The 19,349-nt window shown below is 39.6% G+C and overlaps 1 protein-coding gene across 7 annotated transcripts in view; it reads right to left on the bottom strand.

The window, feature by feature from the left end:
• TCF12 (transcription factor 12) overlaps positions 1–18,853 on the bottom strand; it is a 320,504-nt gene extending 301,651 nt beyond the window's left edge. For 6 of the 7 annotated variants that reach the window (XM_088797233.1, XM_088797235.1, XM_088797236.1 and 3 more), the window contains exons 1-3: positions 18,033–18,171; positions 16,981–17,077; positions 15,856–15,928 (exon numbers count right to left, since the gene is read on the bottom strand). In XM_088797233.1, the coding sequence (XP_088653359.1) occupies positions 15,856–15,928; positions 16,981–17,055 (148 nt within the window). In that variant the 5' untranslated portion in view covers positions 17,056–17,077; positions 18,033–18,171. Of the gene's footprint in view, positions 1–15,855; positions 15,929–16,980; positions 17,078–18,032; positions 18,172–18,716 lie in introns of those variants that run through there. The other variant, XM_088797234.1, reaches the window with a different exon arrangement.
• Positions 18,854–19,349: the final 496 nt, after the last annotated feature.

The raw sequence follows: 19,349 nt of genomic DNA, 5'->3' as shown, positions 1-19,349 counted from the left end.
TATGAGGGTAACATTTTAGCTCCAAATTACATCAGAGAGATCAACTAAATTCCTAGTTAAATAAGTACATAAACAAACAAATAAACAAACCACACAGCTGCCAAAGATGACATGTCTAGATCTGCAGCCTAATTTCAAAATATGAAGCCAACATATTTTCTACAGTCAACAAAAGCAGCTTTGGCCCAGACCCTCAAACTGAAGATTTAGAGGCATTAAGTAAAACAGTGGAGGTTTACCTTTCTATCACAAAGTAAGCAGGTGAATGGACTCATTTCCATTAAATAAGATCATCTATTTCTGCTCCTGTGGATGTTTCTCTACTTTAATGCTAGATCATACAATCTCTCTTCCATGGCTCAATCCAATTGGCAAAAACTAGGGTTGTTTTAGAAAAAATATCACTTGCAAAGTTTTGGCCATCAAGTGATTTCCAGACTGGGGTAAAATGGTTCCTATGGCCCTTACACAACTGAGCTCCTCTACCCAATCAATCCCAGAATCAGACAATCCATTCTCCCCACAGTCTGACATTACTAAAGAAGAAAAGTGACACACACCCTGTGAAAAGAAAACTCTATGAAAGTATCACTTCTCTCTACTTTTCAGAGCTAGGGCTGGCTGTGGTTCGGTACAAGCAGCTGTATTCACATACAACCTCAATGGCTTTACCACTTGCCCATTTCTAGCTTAGCTCATACTGGATGTTTAAATTGGGATCCTGCATGGCCTGTGATCTTTTCAGAAGAAATAAGAGAACAGGTGAAATTTATTTATTCAAATAAATGAACACCTCAGGTCTCCAGTCAATTAATCCACACAAATTCAGAGTTTCCTTAAAGCCTCACCATGCAACTGATGTTACATAGCAAAGAAAAATGACTTTAACCTAGGAAATTTAAGGAATTTCATCTTTCTTTCCACCTACCTATCACACATCCCCAAACCTAAAAACAGTGAATTAGCAGGTGTTTATTGACTTCAAAGTAGCATACTTTGCCGAAAAACAAGTGTAAAACACTATTTTTGCTATCAGGGAGCTTATAATCTGGCTAATCTACATAGAATTTTTTAAAAGGTGAAAGTAAAGAATTTTAGGTTTCAAAAGAACTCAGAGATCATAGAGTACAACTGCTATAAACAGAAATCCTTTGTTCAATAATATTCATCAGAAGTAGGCTTCAGTCTTCTTTTAAATTTATGGGATTAGATTTATGAGGCTGTCCAGCTACAATAACTGGTTGGACTCAAAATCTACTGGTTATCACTGCATGTATATTAACCTTAGCTTCGTCCTCAGGGTCAAAAAAAGACCTCATACTTTCCTTTACGCAAGAGTCTTTAAAATATCTGGAAGCCACATTTTTACAAACTTATGAATTCAAATGGTTAGAAAAGATTTCCTACAGGAAATGGGGTTCGAGCAGCACAAGAAAGGCAAGAAGGTACGCAAGCCTGGGAGAAAATAACTAGAGGCAGCGAAGGAGACCAGTATGACTGGATCATACACACCACACTGGGAAGCAGTGAGGGTAGAATGGAATAACCGAAATTCCTATCAGATTATTAAAGAACTTAAATGCCAAGGTGAGACTTTTGATTGTTTTGATAACCAACAGGGAACAAATGTAGACTCAGACAAATCAGAGGAGGAAAATATTTTTAAAATATGAGGATTGTCAGTCAGTATTCAGAGGTGGGGCTTTTAGGAGGTACAAATAATTAGGGTTAGATGAGGTCATCAGAGTGAGGCCACTGTGATGGGATTGATGCCCTTCTAAGAGACACCACAGTTCTCTCTCCCCACACCTCCTTTAGCTCACACACCGGGGAAGGCTATGTGAGAACGCAGCCAGAAGGCAGCTGCCATCTGCAAGCCAGGAAGAGACAGAACCAGAATCAGAACCCAACCACACTGGTACCCTCATCTCTGACTTTCAGCCTCCAGAAGTGTTAGAAAATAATAAAGTACTGTTGTTTAAGCCACCCAGTCTGCAGCACTTTCTTATGGCAGTCTGAGCAGGCAAAGACAGACTGGAAAAGAGAGAACTGGCAACAACAAGGAACCCAATTAAGGAGACTATTGCAATGTCCAGTAGTGAAGAAACAGATTACAGAGGTGGCAGCAGGAATGCAGAAGTCAATTCCCTATGAAAGAAAAATATGCTACTTCACCTGGCCCTATGATTCTTAGGAGTTAGATTCAGGAATCCTCGCTATCCATCCCTAAGGTCCTGAGTTGTGCTATTTCACTTACCATCTACTCTCATATCACTGCAGTTTAATATAAATCTTTCAAGAAAGCATTAGGAATTATTACAATGGGAAACTCAGAGACTGATGGTCCCAGAATTTTCTTGACTCCTGTGAAGTGGCTGTCAAATTATCCTGTAACCCTTCTCACGAAACCCAGTCACTGGCTCATCCTGAAGAGCAGTCAGCAAAGAGCTCCAATGGAGCCCACGAGTCCCCAGGCCCTCATCAGAGCAACCCCAATAGCCTTACTGGCTCTCAGTTCCATGAAATTTGGATTTGCTGATTTCCTTCTTTAAAATAAAAGGGAATGTTCTAAACAATACAATCCCATAAATGTACGCCAAGCGTCAGGGAAAACCCCAATATTTCCCAATAAAAGGTGAGCCAGGAGTTATACATACCCAGACAAGCACACTAAATGGAAAAGGGCAGTACTGGGAACGCAGGCGCCCTCATCTCCTCCAATCGCAAAGAACCCAGTAGAATCAAGCCCTGATACCCTGTGCTCTATGGACAAGACTAAATCAGCCCTCCCTGCTTGAAGCACAGGCACATAGCAGATGGTGCTCTACTCGTATTTCCCAGCCTCATCCTTGCACCCTCTCATCCTCACTCAGGAGTATACCAAGGCCACCACATCCTGTGCTTTCTAATCTTTAAAAGGTTGGTTCTTACTGACACTAAAATTTCGTTCCAATTACTGCTCATCAAACAAAGCAAAAGCAGACGTTTCCTAAGAACTACTTGGCTGTTGTACCTACTTAAGCCTGGGGTTAAGCTTGTCAGTACAACAGATGCTCAACAAGCATTTAAAACAACAAAGCTAAGAATAAAGGACTCAAGGGTACTAATTTGGGGGCTCTATAGTTTGGGATATAATTAACAGAGTTCTAACAAAGAATGTGTGTGAGAGTTTCTTTTACTTTATTGCTTTAACTTCTCCCACCTAACCAAAAAGATGAAAAAACGCACTTGAAGAATTCTAAGATTTTAAAGACTACCTACTGTAAGGAGCTCCTTGGACTATCATCACTCTCAATCACCTGATTTAATCTTTAAAAGCTAATTGTATGTATGTAACTGAAATGTATGAGTTTTGCATGAACAGTCACTCTCTTCATACATACCTAAGAACTTGGAATCCCTTCAAGGGTTGCTATGGCACCTAACATAATAAAACAACTAATATTCGGGCAGAATCATAAACCTCCACATTTTAGAAAGAATTTCCTTAAAAATTACTTAACTTGATCACTATCACAACCCCTTAAGGCAGTATTTTTATTCTCCTTATTTTAGACATAAGATGAACAAGACTCAGAGAAGTTAACATACTGCCCTAGGGTCACAAATCTAGTAAATGACAGAGCCAACTATGAACCAAAACTTTGTGACTCCGAACCCCTCTTCTTGCCAATATCCCAGAATATGTCTCTATCTGTTCTCTACCACCTTAAAGTAAACCATTCGACAAAGACCAAGAAAATAAAACAGTACATTAGTAGGAGCTCTCAAATAGCTACAGATGCTGTTCAACATAATGAAATCTTAGTCTACTTTTAAGTAAATGATAATACAAAATGGACTAATCAGTACCCTCTCAATATTGTAAAAGTCAGCATAAGTCTTTTCATTTTAATGCATTGAAAGTTCTGTTCCCAAAATTAAATTTTAACAATTTCCATTAAAATCTCTTCTGTATGTTTAATAACATGTTTAAATTACCTTTGGAATAACTATTTTCCATCTGCTTTTACTTGCCTTTATAACTAAATAAAGCTTTGAAAAGGGGAAGTGAAAATAAAGAATTTTCCACACTATGAAGCAACCATTCTTTTCTATGGCCTCCACTAAATAATAGATGTGACTATTCCAATAGATGTGAATATTCCAATATCTTACATCTACCAAATTTCATCTTCTTCCCAAGGCACAAAATCTGATGACAGCTGAACAGTAAGGGAAGACCACACACAAAAAGAATTACACTGTCCTAAAGACATTTCAGGTTGCAGTTGCTTATATTTAATACCTTGCAATACTAAAAACAGGTTTCGTTTTATGGAGGCTTTTGATTTTTCAGTTTTATTTTTAATAAAAATAAATCTTGAAGCACTTTCTTTTGGAGATTATCAACATTACACCATTTAAGCCTCCTGTTACAACAACAAAATTTTAAAGATTTCTAGAGATATTAAATTCCTCCTCAACACAAACCATGCGCTGGTGTAGATTGTTATCAGTGCAGGTGCAACTACAACTGATCAGTGTGCTGCCTCTGAGGGGCAATAAGAAACCACAGAGAAATGTGTATCACTGTTGATTTCTTTATTTCCTCCGTAAAATGAACAGTTACCAACTTCCTACAAGAATCATGAAGTAAATAATGTATGAGTAAATATTTATAAAGCACTTTTATCATTATTGATTTTTTTAAACAATACGACTCCTCCCCTTCCCCCAACCATTCACTGGGCAAAGTCCAACTGGATACAACAGCTCAGCGAGCCTAAACTCAGAGTCTGCTCCTTGCAGCGCTCACTACTCTTTAAGCATCAAAAGAGGGTACAGAACTATGAAGTCAAAAGAGATCCTGGCTGTATGGCCTGTTCTGTGTTCCTACAGCAGAGCATCTCAAACACCTACAAACTTTAAGTTAATTTAATTGTATCACGGGTCTTGAGACAGTAACACTGGGAATAGAACAGGGAACAAGTTTGAAAGGCAACCAGAAAAGTCAGAATGGCCAATTCTCCTGCCTCTCAAAACAGATACACAACAAATTAGTTTATTACACACTCATTTCATTGTACTTTCGTAATTTATATTAAACAGTAGTAGGACTACGTCAATGACAGGCTCCTAAGGAAATTTTCACACACTCGCTAGAATTACAATTAGTTTTTAATGAAGACCCTTTTAATGAGTATATTGCAGGAATAAACACCATGCTCCTAATCTGTGAAAACTTTCAACAGATATAAAAGGACAGAATAAAACTACTGAAGACTGGTTTTGTTGTCTGTCCCCTATGAAACCATACCTCAGTTCCTCCTTTTCTTTGTGAAGATAACTTGGTAGGATTCTCTTCTCTGTTTGCTCTCAGGCAGCAGTTAAAATTGGATATGGTCAGGGTTGAGGCTTCCTTTTGGAGATAATAATATACTAGTTTTATGTGTGTGTGCACGTGTGTGTGTGTGTAAATAATTATTTTCATTTGGTTTTATATATGTATGTGTGTAAATAATCTCCTGTTAGCACCCTAAAATTTCCATGCAATATGATCAGGGGAATGTCAGTACACTCCTTGGCCCAAAAGATGAAAACGCTTATCCCTCCTCAAAATAGAAAACAATTCACTCAATCAATGTATTGGACAAACTACTCAAAGCATAAAGTTCAGCCTGAAAAGCCTATATTCCAAGAAGAATTTTCTTTATATTTTCTTTAGAATAACTACAATTTTTTTTCTGTATTTAAAGTAATAAAGTCTCTAATATAGACTTTTAGTCCAAAAAGAACTTATTTTGAGTTGAAAACAATACCTGGGAGACACAGAGAGAGAGAGAGGTCTACAATACCTTTTCCGAAATCCATGGGGCCAGGTGGATTTTACAATTCAGTTTTTCAGATTTTAGAAAGAAATATAGAGTTCTATATACCATATGTTAAAAATCACCCTGGCACCTGGTAACCATACAATAACTAGTAAAACAGAGTTCGTCAATGGTCTCCCGCCAGATGAGATTTTGCCACGAAAATAGTTTGAGCTAAATTTAAAGGAAAATCTTTGATTCAGACATTTTTGGATTTCAAAATTGCAGATTAGGGATTGTGGACCTTTGGCAGGTAAACGGTGGTCTTGCTATATATTAAATAAACTATGCTATTACCTAGAACAACAACAAAACTAGCTTATGCTTCGGTAAGAGACAGGTAGGCTCTTTAGCACAGTCTTGAAATGGCTCTAATTACTCGCCTAGTTGGCAAACTGTAAGTTCCCACCAAGAGATTCAACACGAAATAACTTTCCCCTTTAACTTTATTCTAAATTGGGACCAACACTGAAAAACGTTTTCCAAAACCTTAGCATGTCAATGCCGAGCAGATAGGTAATGGGCTTCTGACAGATGACAAAGACAGCTGGACATGGTAGGGCTTCCAAATAGCAAAACCTAAGAGGACCTGCTAACTCAGGAGAGCTCAAAAGATTTTCACTCCAGGTCTGAGTCCCAATACAAATTCCGATTCTCTAAACTAACTTGTGGCTAAATCATGCTGCTGCCATAAGTTTACAGTAAGCCTAGCATGTTTCCCTCTCTAGTGGCATTGCAAACCTTCTCCTTATCCCCAGCAACCTCGAAACAACAAATGTCCCACGGACTGAGAAGCTTGCTCACTGGCATCCCCTCCCAGCAGGGACCCCCTGCAGGCCCCACCACCACTCACAATGTGCTGAGAGCAGCAGCACATCTGCTCACTGACTGGAGTGGCAAGATCCTACTAAAGTTCAACCTGTGTTCTCTACATTAATCACCAATGAAGTGGTGGAATAGTAATCATGAATTGATCCTACTCATTTTAAAGCCTCACAATGGCTCACTGGCAAAACCACCAAAAGAAAATAAACCAACAACTTTTGAGAAAGGCTGCCTCCAGAGAGATTTCCTTTGGGTAACTGGAATAATCTTTCAAATTCAAAGAACTTCCTCAGTTCAAATTCAGGTACTTTCCTAACACCTAAAACAGATCTGACAAAAATGACATCTTGGGCCAACTTTCTCCATTTTTAATAACCAAAAATATTGTACAATATGGTAGCAATCATTTAAAAAGAAGTAATATCTTTTCTGTCCTGAACCTTACCTCAGTTGTTTTATTTTGAAGGTTTCATCCCTGAGTCACTACCTAATGCAATAAAAATTAGTAACCAATTCCCTAATCGGTTTTCATTTCAGTGTGATCTTTAAATGTGATTTTTAAGTCCCCAATCAGCTTATAGTAGCTTGGATGACTCACCATGGTCTTTATGAGAGCACATTTTTAACGTGGAACACATGAGAGCACATTTTAAACACAGAACAAAAAAAAAACCTCTCTCTGTAAAAATATGTTTTCTTCTCAAGTCATGTGTATGCGTATGTCAAGGAATTGCTGGATGGTCTGGCTGGAAACAGAAAACAGGTTCAAATGGCAGTTATGTTACTAACAAATCTCTCTGTGCTTCAGGTTTTGATGAACAATTTCCTCCCTACCAAAACCATTTTCCCCCTAATGGAATGATCCCTTTTCATAGACTTCTGTGGGAGCAAGAAAAGATCCAGAAATAGATCAAGACAGCTAAAGAATATGCTTTAGAGCGGGCTTCTTACTAAGGAAAGGATAATACAGGCCTGTATCCCACTCCATTCTGGAGCCTAACCCTGAAGAAACACAGCAAAATAGGAGCAAGGAGATGCAATAAACTAAACATAATGCATCTTACTAGAACTTCAGTTTTACTCAATGATTAATTAAAACATTTATATTATAACAAATATGTTCGTGCTAGGAAGTAGAAAGTTAAATGCATGTGAATTTTAAGATTTCTTCTGTTCACTGTAATGTGTTGCTTCAGGCTACCAGGGGAGTTTATGTTCCTTCTCCTCTGCCATTAAAAAAAAGGTAGAGAAGCCCTACCCTAGAGACAACATTCTCTCTAACCTGTCTCCCAGTTATTCTATCCTCTCAGGTCATGCAATTTTTATTTTATGTATTTACTGAGACTATACCTCATTCCAGAAAGAATTTCAAGTAGCTGAGAGAGAATATGGAGGGGGTTTTCAAAAAGTGTACACATTTCTGCAGTACACAACATTTAGTCTACAAAGTAACAGTATTAAGAAGAAATCAACTACAAAAATAAAAGGTCCTTAGGAACCTGATGGCCTCTCAAAACTACTCTTCTGCCTGATATCTTTCTAGACTTTTAACAATATACGTGTATAATTTTACGGCACTAAAAAGCAACCGTGATATGTTGCCTTGATATGCATTTCCTCACTCATCAACCACCAGGAAACGTCTCATTTTATACAAAGTAAAATGACATAATGCTTGTAAATTGCTTAGCATCTAGCATATAATAATAGTTCAATAAACACTGACTATAAAACAAGTTATAATTGTTACTATTGATAATAATTAATATTATCATTAGTATTACGTAAGAGGATGCCACAATAATAACGTAGCCACCCATTTTGAAGCAGCTGTGTGGCAAGCAATATATAGAGATAGAGAGATAATCTTATTTGATCCTCACAAGGATTCTGAAGGCATTAGAATCCACTTTTCACAAAGGAGAAAAAGAATACTCAGATCATTTAAATGACTTGCCTAGAGCCACCCACACTAAATGGCAAAGCACTGATTCCAATCCAGTTGTCTCGCTCCCGAGCCCAGTTCTTCCCACTACACCACACTCTCTTGTAAAAAGTCAAGAATTCAAGGGCTCTCTCACTGTTTGACTCCAATTAGATTCCACTCCATTTCTATAAACACAGGTCAAAGAATGACAGTAATTCCCTCCAGTCACCGCACCCCATTTATATACAAATCTGCACCACATGCCATCATATACTCCACTCATATACTAATAAAAATCTGTATTTTTACATTAAATAATCAACCAAAGTCACTAATATTATATATCTAACTCCACCATTAGCATCAATCCTCAGCCTGATAATTTATCTCCCTCTGAGTTCATTTTCCTAAGGGTATTCATTCACTCACTTAGCTTTAATTATAACTTGTAGGCACAAAAAAAAACAAATCTACAACTTCTATCCAAAGGGAACCAAAGTGTGGATAAATACATATACATATATGTATAAAAAGGTGTTCACTATCACATTTTTGTAACAAAAAGCAAATTAATATCCCTAAATGCCATGCAGTAAGAGAACTAATTTGACAAACTATGCTATATCCGTTCCATGTAATATCATACAACAATTTTAAACCAAGTTTATAAAGAATCTTTAATAAGAACATGAAAAAATGCTCATAATATTAAGTGAAATTTAAAAAGCAGAACATAAAATGAAACCATCACAAAGCTCTCAACTGTGCAAACATAGGAGTAACGGGGGAAACGGATTAAAAGGAAATAAACCAACAATTTTCTCTGGATAGGGAAATAATGGGTGGGTTTTTCTTTCCCCTTGCTTTTTCTGTTCGCCAATTTTCTTTTCAATGATGACTATGTATGAATTTTACAGGAAGAAAAGAGCTGTTTGGTTTTTGTTAACATCTTTCATTCATCTCCCTGCACTCTTCTCCCATAAAACCCCCAATTAGCCAGAAACGTCCCAGGTTGTGTGGATTTCAAAATGCTCAGAACAGGGGCCAGGCCCGGTGGCTCAGGCAGTTGGAGCTCCGTGCTCCTAACTCCGAAGGCTGTCGGTTCGATGCCCACATCTGCCAGTGGGCTCTCAACCACAAGATTGCCAGTTCGACTCCTTGAGTCCCCCAAGGGATGGTGGGATGTGCCCCCTGCAACTACCAACGGCAACTGGACCTGGGAGCTGAGCTGCGCCCCACAACTAAGACTGAAAGGACAACAACTTGAAGCTGAACAGCACCCTCCACAACTAAGATTGAAGGGACAACAACTTGACTTGGAAAAAAGTCCTGGAAGTACACACTGTTCCCCAATAAAGTCCTGTTCCCCTTCCCCAATTAAAAATAAATAAAAATAAACATACAAATGATTTACAGTAAGAAAATGCCTGAAAACTATTTTTAAAAAAATGCTCAAAACAGTTCAGCATCTTCATTTTCTCCAGCACTACCATCCTGCTATTATGCCAGAACTAAGTCATTTCTCTTACCTACCAAAATCCAATCCTTCAAATTCTGTCAATCCTTTTCTTCTGGTATGTTTCCTTCCTACTTTCTATACTAATACCAAGTCCAAACCTTCACCCGCTCATACCTAGATTAGCACAGTGGCCTCCTGAATAAATAAATGCTTTCCTTATTCTATTGCCTCACCACTAACAATTCCACCAAAGCTCACTACGTGCCAGGCACTGTTCTTGGAGCTTTATCTGTATTAACTCAGTCAACATTCATAACAACTCCATGAAGACAGCTACTAGTATTAGTCTTATTTTACAGCTTAGGAAACAGAAGCACAGAGAGGTTAAGTAATTTACCCAAGATCATCCAGTTATTAAGTAGCAATTATTGGATTTGAACCCATGCAATCTGGCTCCAGATAACAGTATATAAATATGAGCTCCTCCAGGAGTGCTCAAGTGGTGATCAGTAAAAACTAGCTTTTCTTTCTCTGAATGTACAGGCCCTTGAAGCAAGTCAAATTCCCACTTCAGGGTCTTTTTGTGTTATTCCTCATCTAGAAGGCCAGTTCTTCTCTTCCCTTATTCATTTTTCATATCTCCTTCAAAAGTCAGCTCTAAATTCCACATCTCTGAGTTTTCCTTGGGACAGTTCCCTGACTCCTCAGCACATCCTTATTCTTATGGACTCAATTTAAGCTACATTAACGAGCAACTGTTGACGTTTTTTTATGTTACTAAAGCTTATCTACCTCATAATTTTACATGTTATCTTCCTATCTATAGATAATGCAATGCTTCCACTTTTTTTGGTCGATGTCCTTCTCCATTTCCCACCTTCACAAAAGCTACTAGAATAGCAGGCTGCACAAAGTTGATGCTAAGTGAACATGCGATTAAACTGATAAATCTGAGCTAAACATAGCTCAACTATTTAACAAAGCAGAAAGTCATTCATTAGTCTTTTAAAGTGATGTTTGTCTCCTCATTTTATTCCCTAAATGCTAAAGCATTAGATTTGTAATTTCAACATTCCCATCCAAAAACTATATTCAAGCGATAGCCAAAAGCTCTCCTACTAAACTACTTTTTGAAAAAAAGGTATCCCACACACTATCCAGAATGGCCTTCTGTTTTCCTCAGGAGACCCTTTCTAATAGTATTACTTTATTCTCCTCTGACAAGAGTTACCATCCAAGCCTTTGACAACACTAAGGAGGCAGTGACAGTCCAGGCATGATTACTAATTGTTAAGAACAGAAAAGTCTATCTGGCTTTAATAAGAGATTATTCTAAATGACCCCATTAAATCTAAAGTGTGAAAACAACTGCGTTTATATTTAAGGTTGAGTATTTTCATCTTTATCTTCCTATTCCAAAAGAATTATTTAAAAACTCAAAGAAAAAGATATACCAAAGGATAACCTAAAAGACAAAAAGTTGAACTTATATTTGAATTGTTAATGAAAACAGATAAAAATAATTATATGTACACCACACTGTATCTAATAAACAAGTCTCTAAAATATTGTGATCCAATCAAATTGTTTTTCAAATCTATTATGAGCCAATGACTACTTGAACAAACATTATAGGAACTATTCTAAAAAGCACAGGATACTCATGGTTATAATTTTTTTTCTAATTTTTCTGTTCTCCAAGTTTGTATTTTCATATACAGATTTTCTCTAAAAGACTCCTTTGTTACTAAACTTTTACCTGAAATGAGCCGCTTAACAGCAGACAACACTTATCCTAAAATATTATATTTTCCCTCACACGCCTGCTGGCCCTGCAGCTATTTCATTCACCACTACAGCTTGCTGGAAGCAAATGTCTAACATGGTTTGGTTACCCAAATAACAGCACTAAACTTGAACAAGTGTGTATTACTACACATTATAGTTATTATAAATTTCAACACTGATAGGAATAATATGAACCACACCCTCCTCATAATCTTAAAGGTATTTAACCTTAAAATACCTTAAGTGAAAAGGCCAAACCTAGTTTCCACCTTATTTTAAACGACCATTCCTACTTACACTACAGTTTAGTTTTAAAAATCTTGGTTTCTCTTTCTTCATTTTTTTTTCTTGGTATTTTCAAATAATGGTACAGCAACGTGAAAAGCTTTCTCCATGTTTAATATGATAAGTAGGTATTTAGTAATCTTACCATAGACTTTTGAAAAATTACTTCAGTAGTAGATGCAGTTATAGGAGGAAAACACCAGGAATCCCTGTGGTGATGGAACTGTTTATGTATCTTGACTGTTTCAGCATCAACAACCTAGGTGTAACATTGTACTAAGTTCTGCTAGATAATTACCATTGTGGGAAACTCGGTAAAAGTGTACAGGGCATCTCTGTACTGTTTCTTACAACTGCTTATGAATCTACAAGTATCTCATACGTATCTCAAAACAAAAAATTTAATTAAAAAAATTACTAAAGAGCAATTTAATGAGAATTTATTTCTCTGGCCTTATAGCAACATTTTCAAAAAGACTCTATATATGTATGAAAAATTTCTCCCCCCCCAAAAAAGAAAATTGATCAGTGACTGAAGAATGAAAATTTAAGAGCTAGAAAATAGTTCTTAAATTATTTCTAAAACTCTTGTGCAAGAACTCTTAATTTTACAAAAGTCTGATCTGAATAAGGAAAAGTAAAGCTTGACTTGCTAGTTAATATAACTTTCTAGAAAGAAATATCAGAAACTGACTCAATACATACAGACGGCTCACAAATATATCCCACTCCCTCCCAACATCTCTTATTACTTGGATTCAAAAACTAACAAAGAAAAATTTTCAGATAACACGAAAACATTTAAACTACTATCAATTAAACCAAATATCACAGTTTAGTTCTACACAAACTCTGAAGTTCGAGGGAATAGTGTATTTAAACACCTAAACTATTTGCATGTAGTCAATCCTTTCAATAAGCTTTCCTCGTATACACTCTGCCCTAACACAGTACCTCACCTTTAACTCCTACAGAGAGAAACACCTCTCTCAGGGTCACTGGAAGTACACCTAACAAACTCTACCATACCAAGCCGACAAATTTAATCTTGTGAGGCAAAGAAAATTAACATCTTGATTAAGAAATGGCATTATAACAAACTCTTCAAGACAAATAAGTAATAGTAAATATACATTCATCTTTTCCATAGGGACTTTTGATGAAGTGTCAGCTATCATACGAGTTATTCATTTTGCTTTAGAAATAAGATTGAAAATATAACATCATGTATTCTAGCATATACTGTACGTTTTTAGTTTCAAAAGCTCTACAAGTGTTATATTTCTCAAAAAAATCCCACTGTGAAGTCAAGTTATCCTCAAAAAGGACAAATAATCAAGAAAAGAAATTATATTGTACAATTATAATTTTCATGAGGCAAAAGGCTTGGGGTTTTACAAATGTTATTCCAAAGACAAGAAAACTCTAATCTTTAAGTCAGCTTTTCAGAAGGAAAGTCAGACCTTTGGATCTTTATATGCTGCAAATAAACAGGCATTAGGACGTATTACATATCCTTTGATATCAACACAGATTGTTCAAATATCAATAAAGTACATAAATAAAATAATAGCTATAACACTTTCTTTTAGACATTTCCTTTAAGATAAGAAATGGCTATAGGAAAACCATATCTACCAGTATATATACTCTGATATAAAATAATCACATGCCATTTTCCCTTCGCTCAAATTAAATCCATTCACTAATTATTATATTAAAGGTCACAGCTTTTTTAAAATTATTTTTTTCTGAATTTCAAACAAACCACAGATAAACAGTACTATCTTCTCTGAATATAGGTGTTTAAATTCAAACTTTCAATAGATAAATAACAAGTCTGACAGTTTTAAAACTAAAAATGTCCTACTCCAAAGAATTAAATACTATCACCAATTCTATAATATAGAAAAATATTTTTCTTCATTGTATAATACAAGCTCCGGAAAGAAGGGCCCACAAGTGCTCCAATGCCATGCTTGTAATAGACACCAAGTTCACACATACTTTAATTTCACAAACTACAAAAATCATACCTTAATTTTTAAAAGTGAAAACAATTAACTGCCCTTATTCTAAAAACAGAAAGTCCTCCTAATAGAAAGTTTCTGAAGTCCATGTCCTTGATGGCAAGGATGTCAGTTAAATATATTTTCCACAATTCAAGCTGGAATAGCCTGAAACAGCAATATATCACTATTCATTTTAATGAAATATACTAAGCATCTATTATGTATTAGACAAAGTAAAAGTTCCTGAGAATGAATTATTAGTTGCAAAAATTGAAATGTACTCAGTAGTAAAGAAAGGAAGTATGTCCTTCTATATTACCTAACACTTTTCTCCCCTCTCGACAATTTTCTAAATGATTGCAGTAAAAGGAAGGACGTGGGAGAAGAGTTGGAGTTTGGCTGACATTTTACGATATTCTTTTGATTAAGGATATTAGCCTTAGGGTATTTACAATCCAAAGTGCTTTTATTTTACTTAATTTGAAATGTTAAACGACATGGAAGTATTTTCCCATAAGGTACAATTTCATCATTAAAAATGAATTTTAGTAAATTAAGTTAGTGTATGATTTTTAAATAAATATTTTTTAAATGTAAAGTGGTATAAAGTGGTAAACTGATTATTAATTTAACTTTTTTCTGATGTTTTGCTCTCACAATATCTTAAGAAATCAACTATCATTTACTAGGGGAAATAAAAGTACCCATTCAAAGAGGAATTACCAAGTTTCAACCCAGAGATTTGACAGCTGGTTTTCTTAAGATGATACTGTCATGGCTTTCGTTTTTTTAGGGTTTTTTTTTTCATCTCTGTCTCTGAGCACTAGGAATAAAATTAAGTTAGACAGAAAGTTATAGCTTTTGTACACTAGAATGGGCCTTGCTTCTGGAATGTTTATTTATTTATTTTTAATCATGAGTTTAAATAAGAAAAAAATGCACACTTAAGAAATATGGAATACATGTTAATAGAGCAGATTAGTTATACATATACAAGTAAATTTAAAGAGGACAGCACTACTGTAGGAACAGGAATCTAATTTAACTTACTCTAAACATAACTCTATGTACTGAATATAGGAGAATTCGGTCATCTAATAGGGATCTTTTGAAAATAAATCTAACTCCTATTCACTTATTTTTAACTTTTATTACATTAACCTTTTAAATAACTGTCCACAAAAGTGTTAATTTGCTGAAGACTTTTAAGAGAATGACCATCTTTTAAAATTAACATCTTAGTAATTATTGCTTGACTCAATTCCACTTCTCATGTGCATATATTAAAAACTGTTTTACCAATTCTTTAGAACCCCAGATTTAATAATGCTGAAAATTCTGCAAAATTTTTAAATACATAATTAAATAAACATTAAAAAATAAAAAACCACACATGGACCACAGAGCATTTTCTTCTGGTACTTTTCTAAATATAAAGACATGGTATAATCCCTTGTACTCAAACAAGACAATTTTCAATTCAAATATTCATAGAAAAGAGAATAATTTTAAATCCACATTGAAATTCTTATAGTTATGTCAATGGATTCTTAGAGCAACAGCCCACATTTGGAGCTTGTTTTTATTTATAATTTGAACTGGACATGAAGACTGGCATGAAGAAAGATATTAAAATACTTTATATTTTTGTACTCAACTGTATCACAACAGCTAAATATGAGTTTCCCATTTTAGACATTATCTTACCTGATCCACTGAACTGACTGCTTGCGAGTGTCGTTGGTCTGGTTTTCCCACTATTAACAGGTGGGGAAAACATCTGCAAAATAACCCAAAGATATCTGTTAGTCCTGAAATTCTTCTAGACTCCTTGCAAACCAAGAGTCATCAGTTAGATACTACATTTCAGAAGGAAGTTAAAATGAAATTGGAAATATACACTCAGACCCAGAAAGGCAAATACACCGAGTGACACTATTTCCTAACACTACTTGGAAAGACTGGCTATATTCTGTCTTTACATGAGATATTCCAAGATGAAGTTTAAATGATAAATGTTTGTCCATGATCTTCACTTTGTAACTAATTTAATCTCATAACATCTACATTACAACTTAATACAGTCAGAATCACAGTCAATGAAACTACTACATACAGTAAGAATCCATTACAACACAGTTTTTACAAAGTAGGTATTGGTCCTCCCACCTAACAGCAGTTAATAAAAGAATGCAACCCACTAGAAATAAGGACGTTGGGCTCTTTGGTTCCAGCTGATACTTCTAAGTCACTCAATTATTTCCTATGTAAAAAATATTAAATACATATATATACACACACACACACATTCATACATACACACATTTGTACTTTATATATGTGTGCACACACGTAGATACAAAAGCATCTTAAAACTACTGTTCTAAAGGCTGGAAATTCTAGTCCTCGACTGACTTTCTTGTAACTGACATCTTTCAGGTACCATAAACTATACCATATCTTGGGGAGAGAAATGGGGAGAAATGTTAAAGAAAACATAATTTTCTTTTTTCATATGAAGTTCAAAATCCCTAATAATCATCAGGGTCAGAGGGTGACTCAACCAAAGCTCATGATTACATTATTCTCCTTTTAACCGGTTAAATCAAATGACCCCTTTGGCAATAAAGTTTTAAATCTGCAAGTCTAGACATTACATCAAAGTTCAGGTGTCCAACTTGGGGGAGCTGGACTCCAGCCCTGAAAACTACTGCTCAAAGCAGAGGGAGTTCACGCTGCCTAGTCTCCAAGTCGCTTCCCCCCACCTCCTTTCTTTCTTTTTTTTTTGTAAACCTCAGCAGAACCCCAAGATGCCGCGGAAAGCTCTCATACCGCACTGAAGTCCAGCAGGTCGCTCAGCTCCTTGTCGGTCCCTATAGCGGCCATGCGCTGCTGCTGAGGATTCATCTTCGGCCACTTCTAACAGGTCCTAAGGTAGAGGAAGAACCAGGCTCAGCGAGATAACATCGAGGGGATGAAGAGGGGCGTAGGTGAAGACCAAGAGCACGGGGCTGACTTTCAAAACCCAACTGGGGACCCCCGCCGCTCGGGCAGGGGGCGAGAGCCGGGAGCCCGCGCCCGGTCGGTGAATCCACGCGTTCCTCGGCGCGGCCCGGAGCGACGCAGCGACTCCCGCAACTCGCCGCCTCTCCCGCAAGTTTCCAAGCGGGTCCCTTTTCCCTCCCCGGCGCCCCCTACCCCGCGCCGCCGCCCGGAGCTCCGCGCTCGGGGCCCGGCCGGGGCGGGGGTCTCGAGGGGCGGGTGAGGGACGATTGGGCGTCCAGCGAGCCGAGCGGCGGCGAGGGGAGATGCGAAGTGACTCACTCGCTCGGCAACAATAGAACTGACAAGTTGCAGGGAAGGCGCCGCTCGCAGGCCCGCATCTGCGGCCGCAGCCTCCCGGACGTCCCCGGCGGGCCCGGGGGTTCGGAAAGCACCCCCCGCGCGTCCAAGGGGCGTTTTTAAAAAGAAAACAGAAACGCCGACAACTCGTCTCGCTCTCGCCGGGCGTCCTCCTCCCCCGGCTCGGCCTCCTCCCACTTTTGCTGCCCTGCCCGCGGCCGGCCGGCCCCGGACCAGCCGAACAATGAGCTTGGTCGGCGACCGAAGCAGCCCGCTCTCCCGCGCGCCCCGGAGCCCGAGCCGAGCGCCGAACGGAGCACGCAGGCCGAGCGCGCCGCCCGCGGGCCTGGCCGCCCGCGACTCTCGCCTCCGTCCCCCACTCTGCTCCCCAAGTTGGAGGGACCCCGGGTTCGCTCCGTACAAAGGGGCGCGGAGTTGGGGCGCGGGCCGGGGGCGCCTCCGCTTCGGCAGGGACGCGGCGGCGCCCCGGAACCCCCAGCCCCGCCACGGCGTCCCCCTCCCGCTTGCCTGCCCGCAATTACCTGCCGCCCCGTCTTCGCATCCAACCACCCCGATTAAAGTTCACTTTGGCCGGGAGAGCGGGCTCCGGCTTCCCTTTGCACCGCCCAGCGGCTCGATTCACTTTGCCCCGCGCGAGCTCTCGGATCCGGGAGGGTGAGGCGGCTCTCGGGCCTGGCCGCCCCTTCCTCCCCGGGGCGGGCTGGCGGTCCCCCCGAATAGAACTTGTGGGTCTCCTCAGGCGGACATTTTTTTCGCTAAGGCGGCCTCAGCACCGCGCTCGGCTCGGCTCCGGATCCCTCCGCGCCGGGAAGAGCCCCGGCTTAACCCCTTCGTCCCCGTCCCGCTCCCACCGCCTGCGCCGAGGAAGTGGGGCCCGCGGGGTGGGGGCGGGGAGGAGCCGGCGGGAACGGGGAGGGGCCGCCGCGAGGCCGGTGGACAAAGCCCGCGGTGGGGTGAGGCGGGCCGGAGTCGGGCCGGCGGGGAGGGGCGGGAGACAGGCACCCGGCGAAGCAGGGCCGGGCCGCCCTCCGAGGACGCCTCCTCCAGGCCCCCGGGAGCCGGACGGCGGGCCCCGTGGCGCCTCCTTCAGCTCGCCCGGCTCCTGCCTGGGGCCCCGAAGTGGAGCGGCGGAGAAGCCTCTGCGGACCCATCTGGATCCGCTGCCCAAGCTACCCAGCCCGAGGCCGCAGAGCCCTGAATGCTACCGTTCCGGAGCAAGCCGTGCTGGACGCTGGATCCCGAGCGCGGGGGGGGACGGCAGGTTCCAGCCCCAGGAGGCTGCGCAGCGCTGGGCTCAGAAGATGCGTGTGTGGGGAAGGGACACCCGGCCACCTCGATCGGCTCTTGGAGTAGGTGCGGTTGGTCCAATTTGTTGCTGAGTGGAACGCAGAAGGAGCAAAAACTCGCTCAAATCACACAAAGCAGCGTGGGCTTCAGGTTCCCAAATACTCCACTCACTCAAGCCCCCACGTCTAAAATCACCTCTTCCCACCCGAATGCCATTCGGAGCCACCAAACTGCACAGCAGGACGAGTTCTTGGAAATGGATCAAGCCAGTCCCTTCATTTGACAGTGACTGCCCAGGGAGGTTCTGTTGCACAGCCACTCTTTTGGCACAAGTTCTGAACTTGGCCTGAAGAAGCCCAGAGTAGAGAGAAGACAAAATAACTAAACCTCAATTCCTTTCCATTCGGAGATGGAAGTAAGATTTTCTCTAATGGCAGTCAGGGTTTTCACTCTTTTGAGTCAGTGAATGCTGTAAAGATCCAGGCAAGAGAAACACTGTGAAGAAAGGAGACACGTCCAAAGTAACAGATTGAAGCAGCCAACGCCTTGAG

Source organism: Rhinolophus sinicus, chromosome 3, assembly GCF_057876585.1.
Source record: "Rhinolophus sinicus isolate RSI-liver-muscle chromosome 3, RSI-T2T, whole genome shotgun sequence".
In the NCBI taxonomy this organism is placed as follows: Eukaryota; Metazoa; Chordata; class Mammalia; order Chiroptera; family Rhinolophidae; genus Rhinolophus; species Rhinolophus sinicus.
This window is presented reverse-complemented; position numbering and strand designations above follow the sequence as displayed.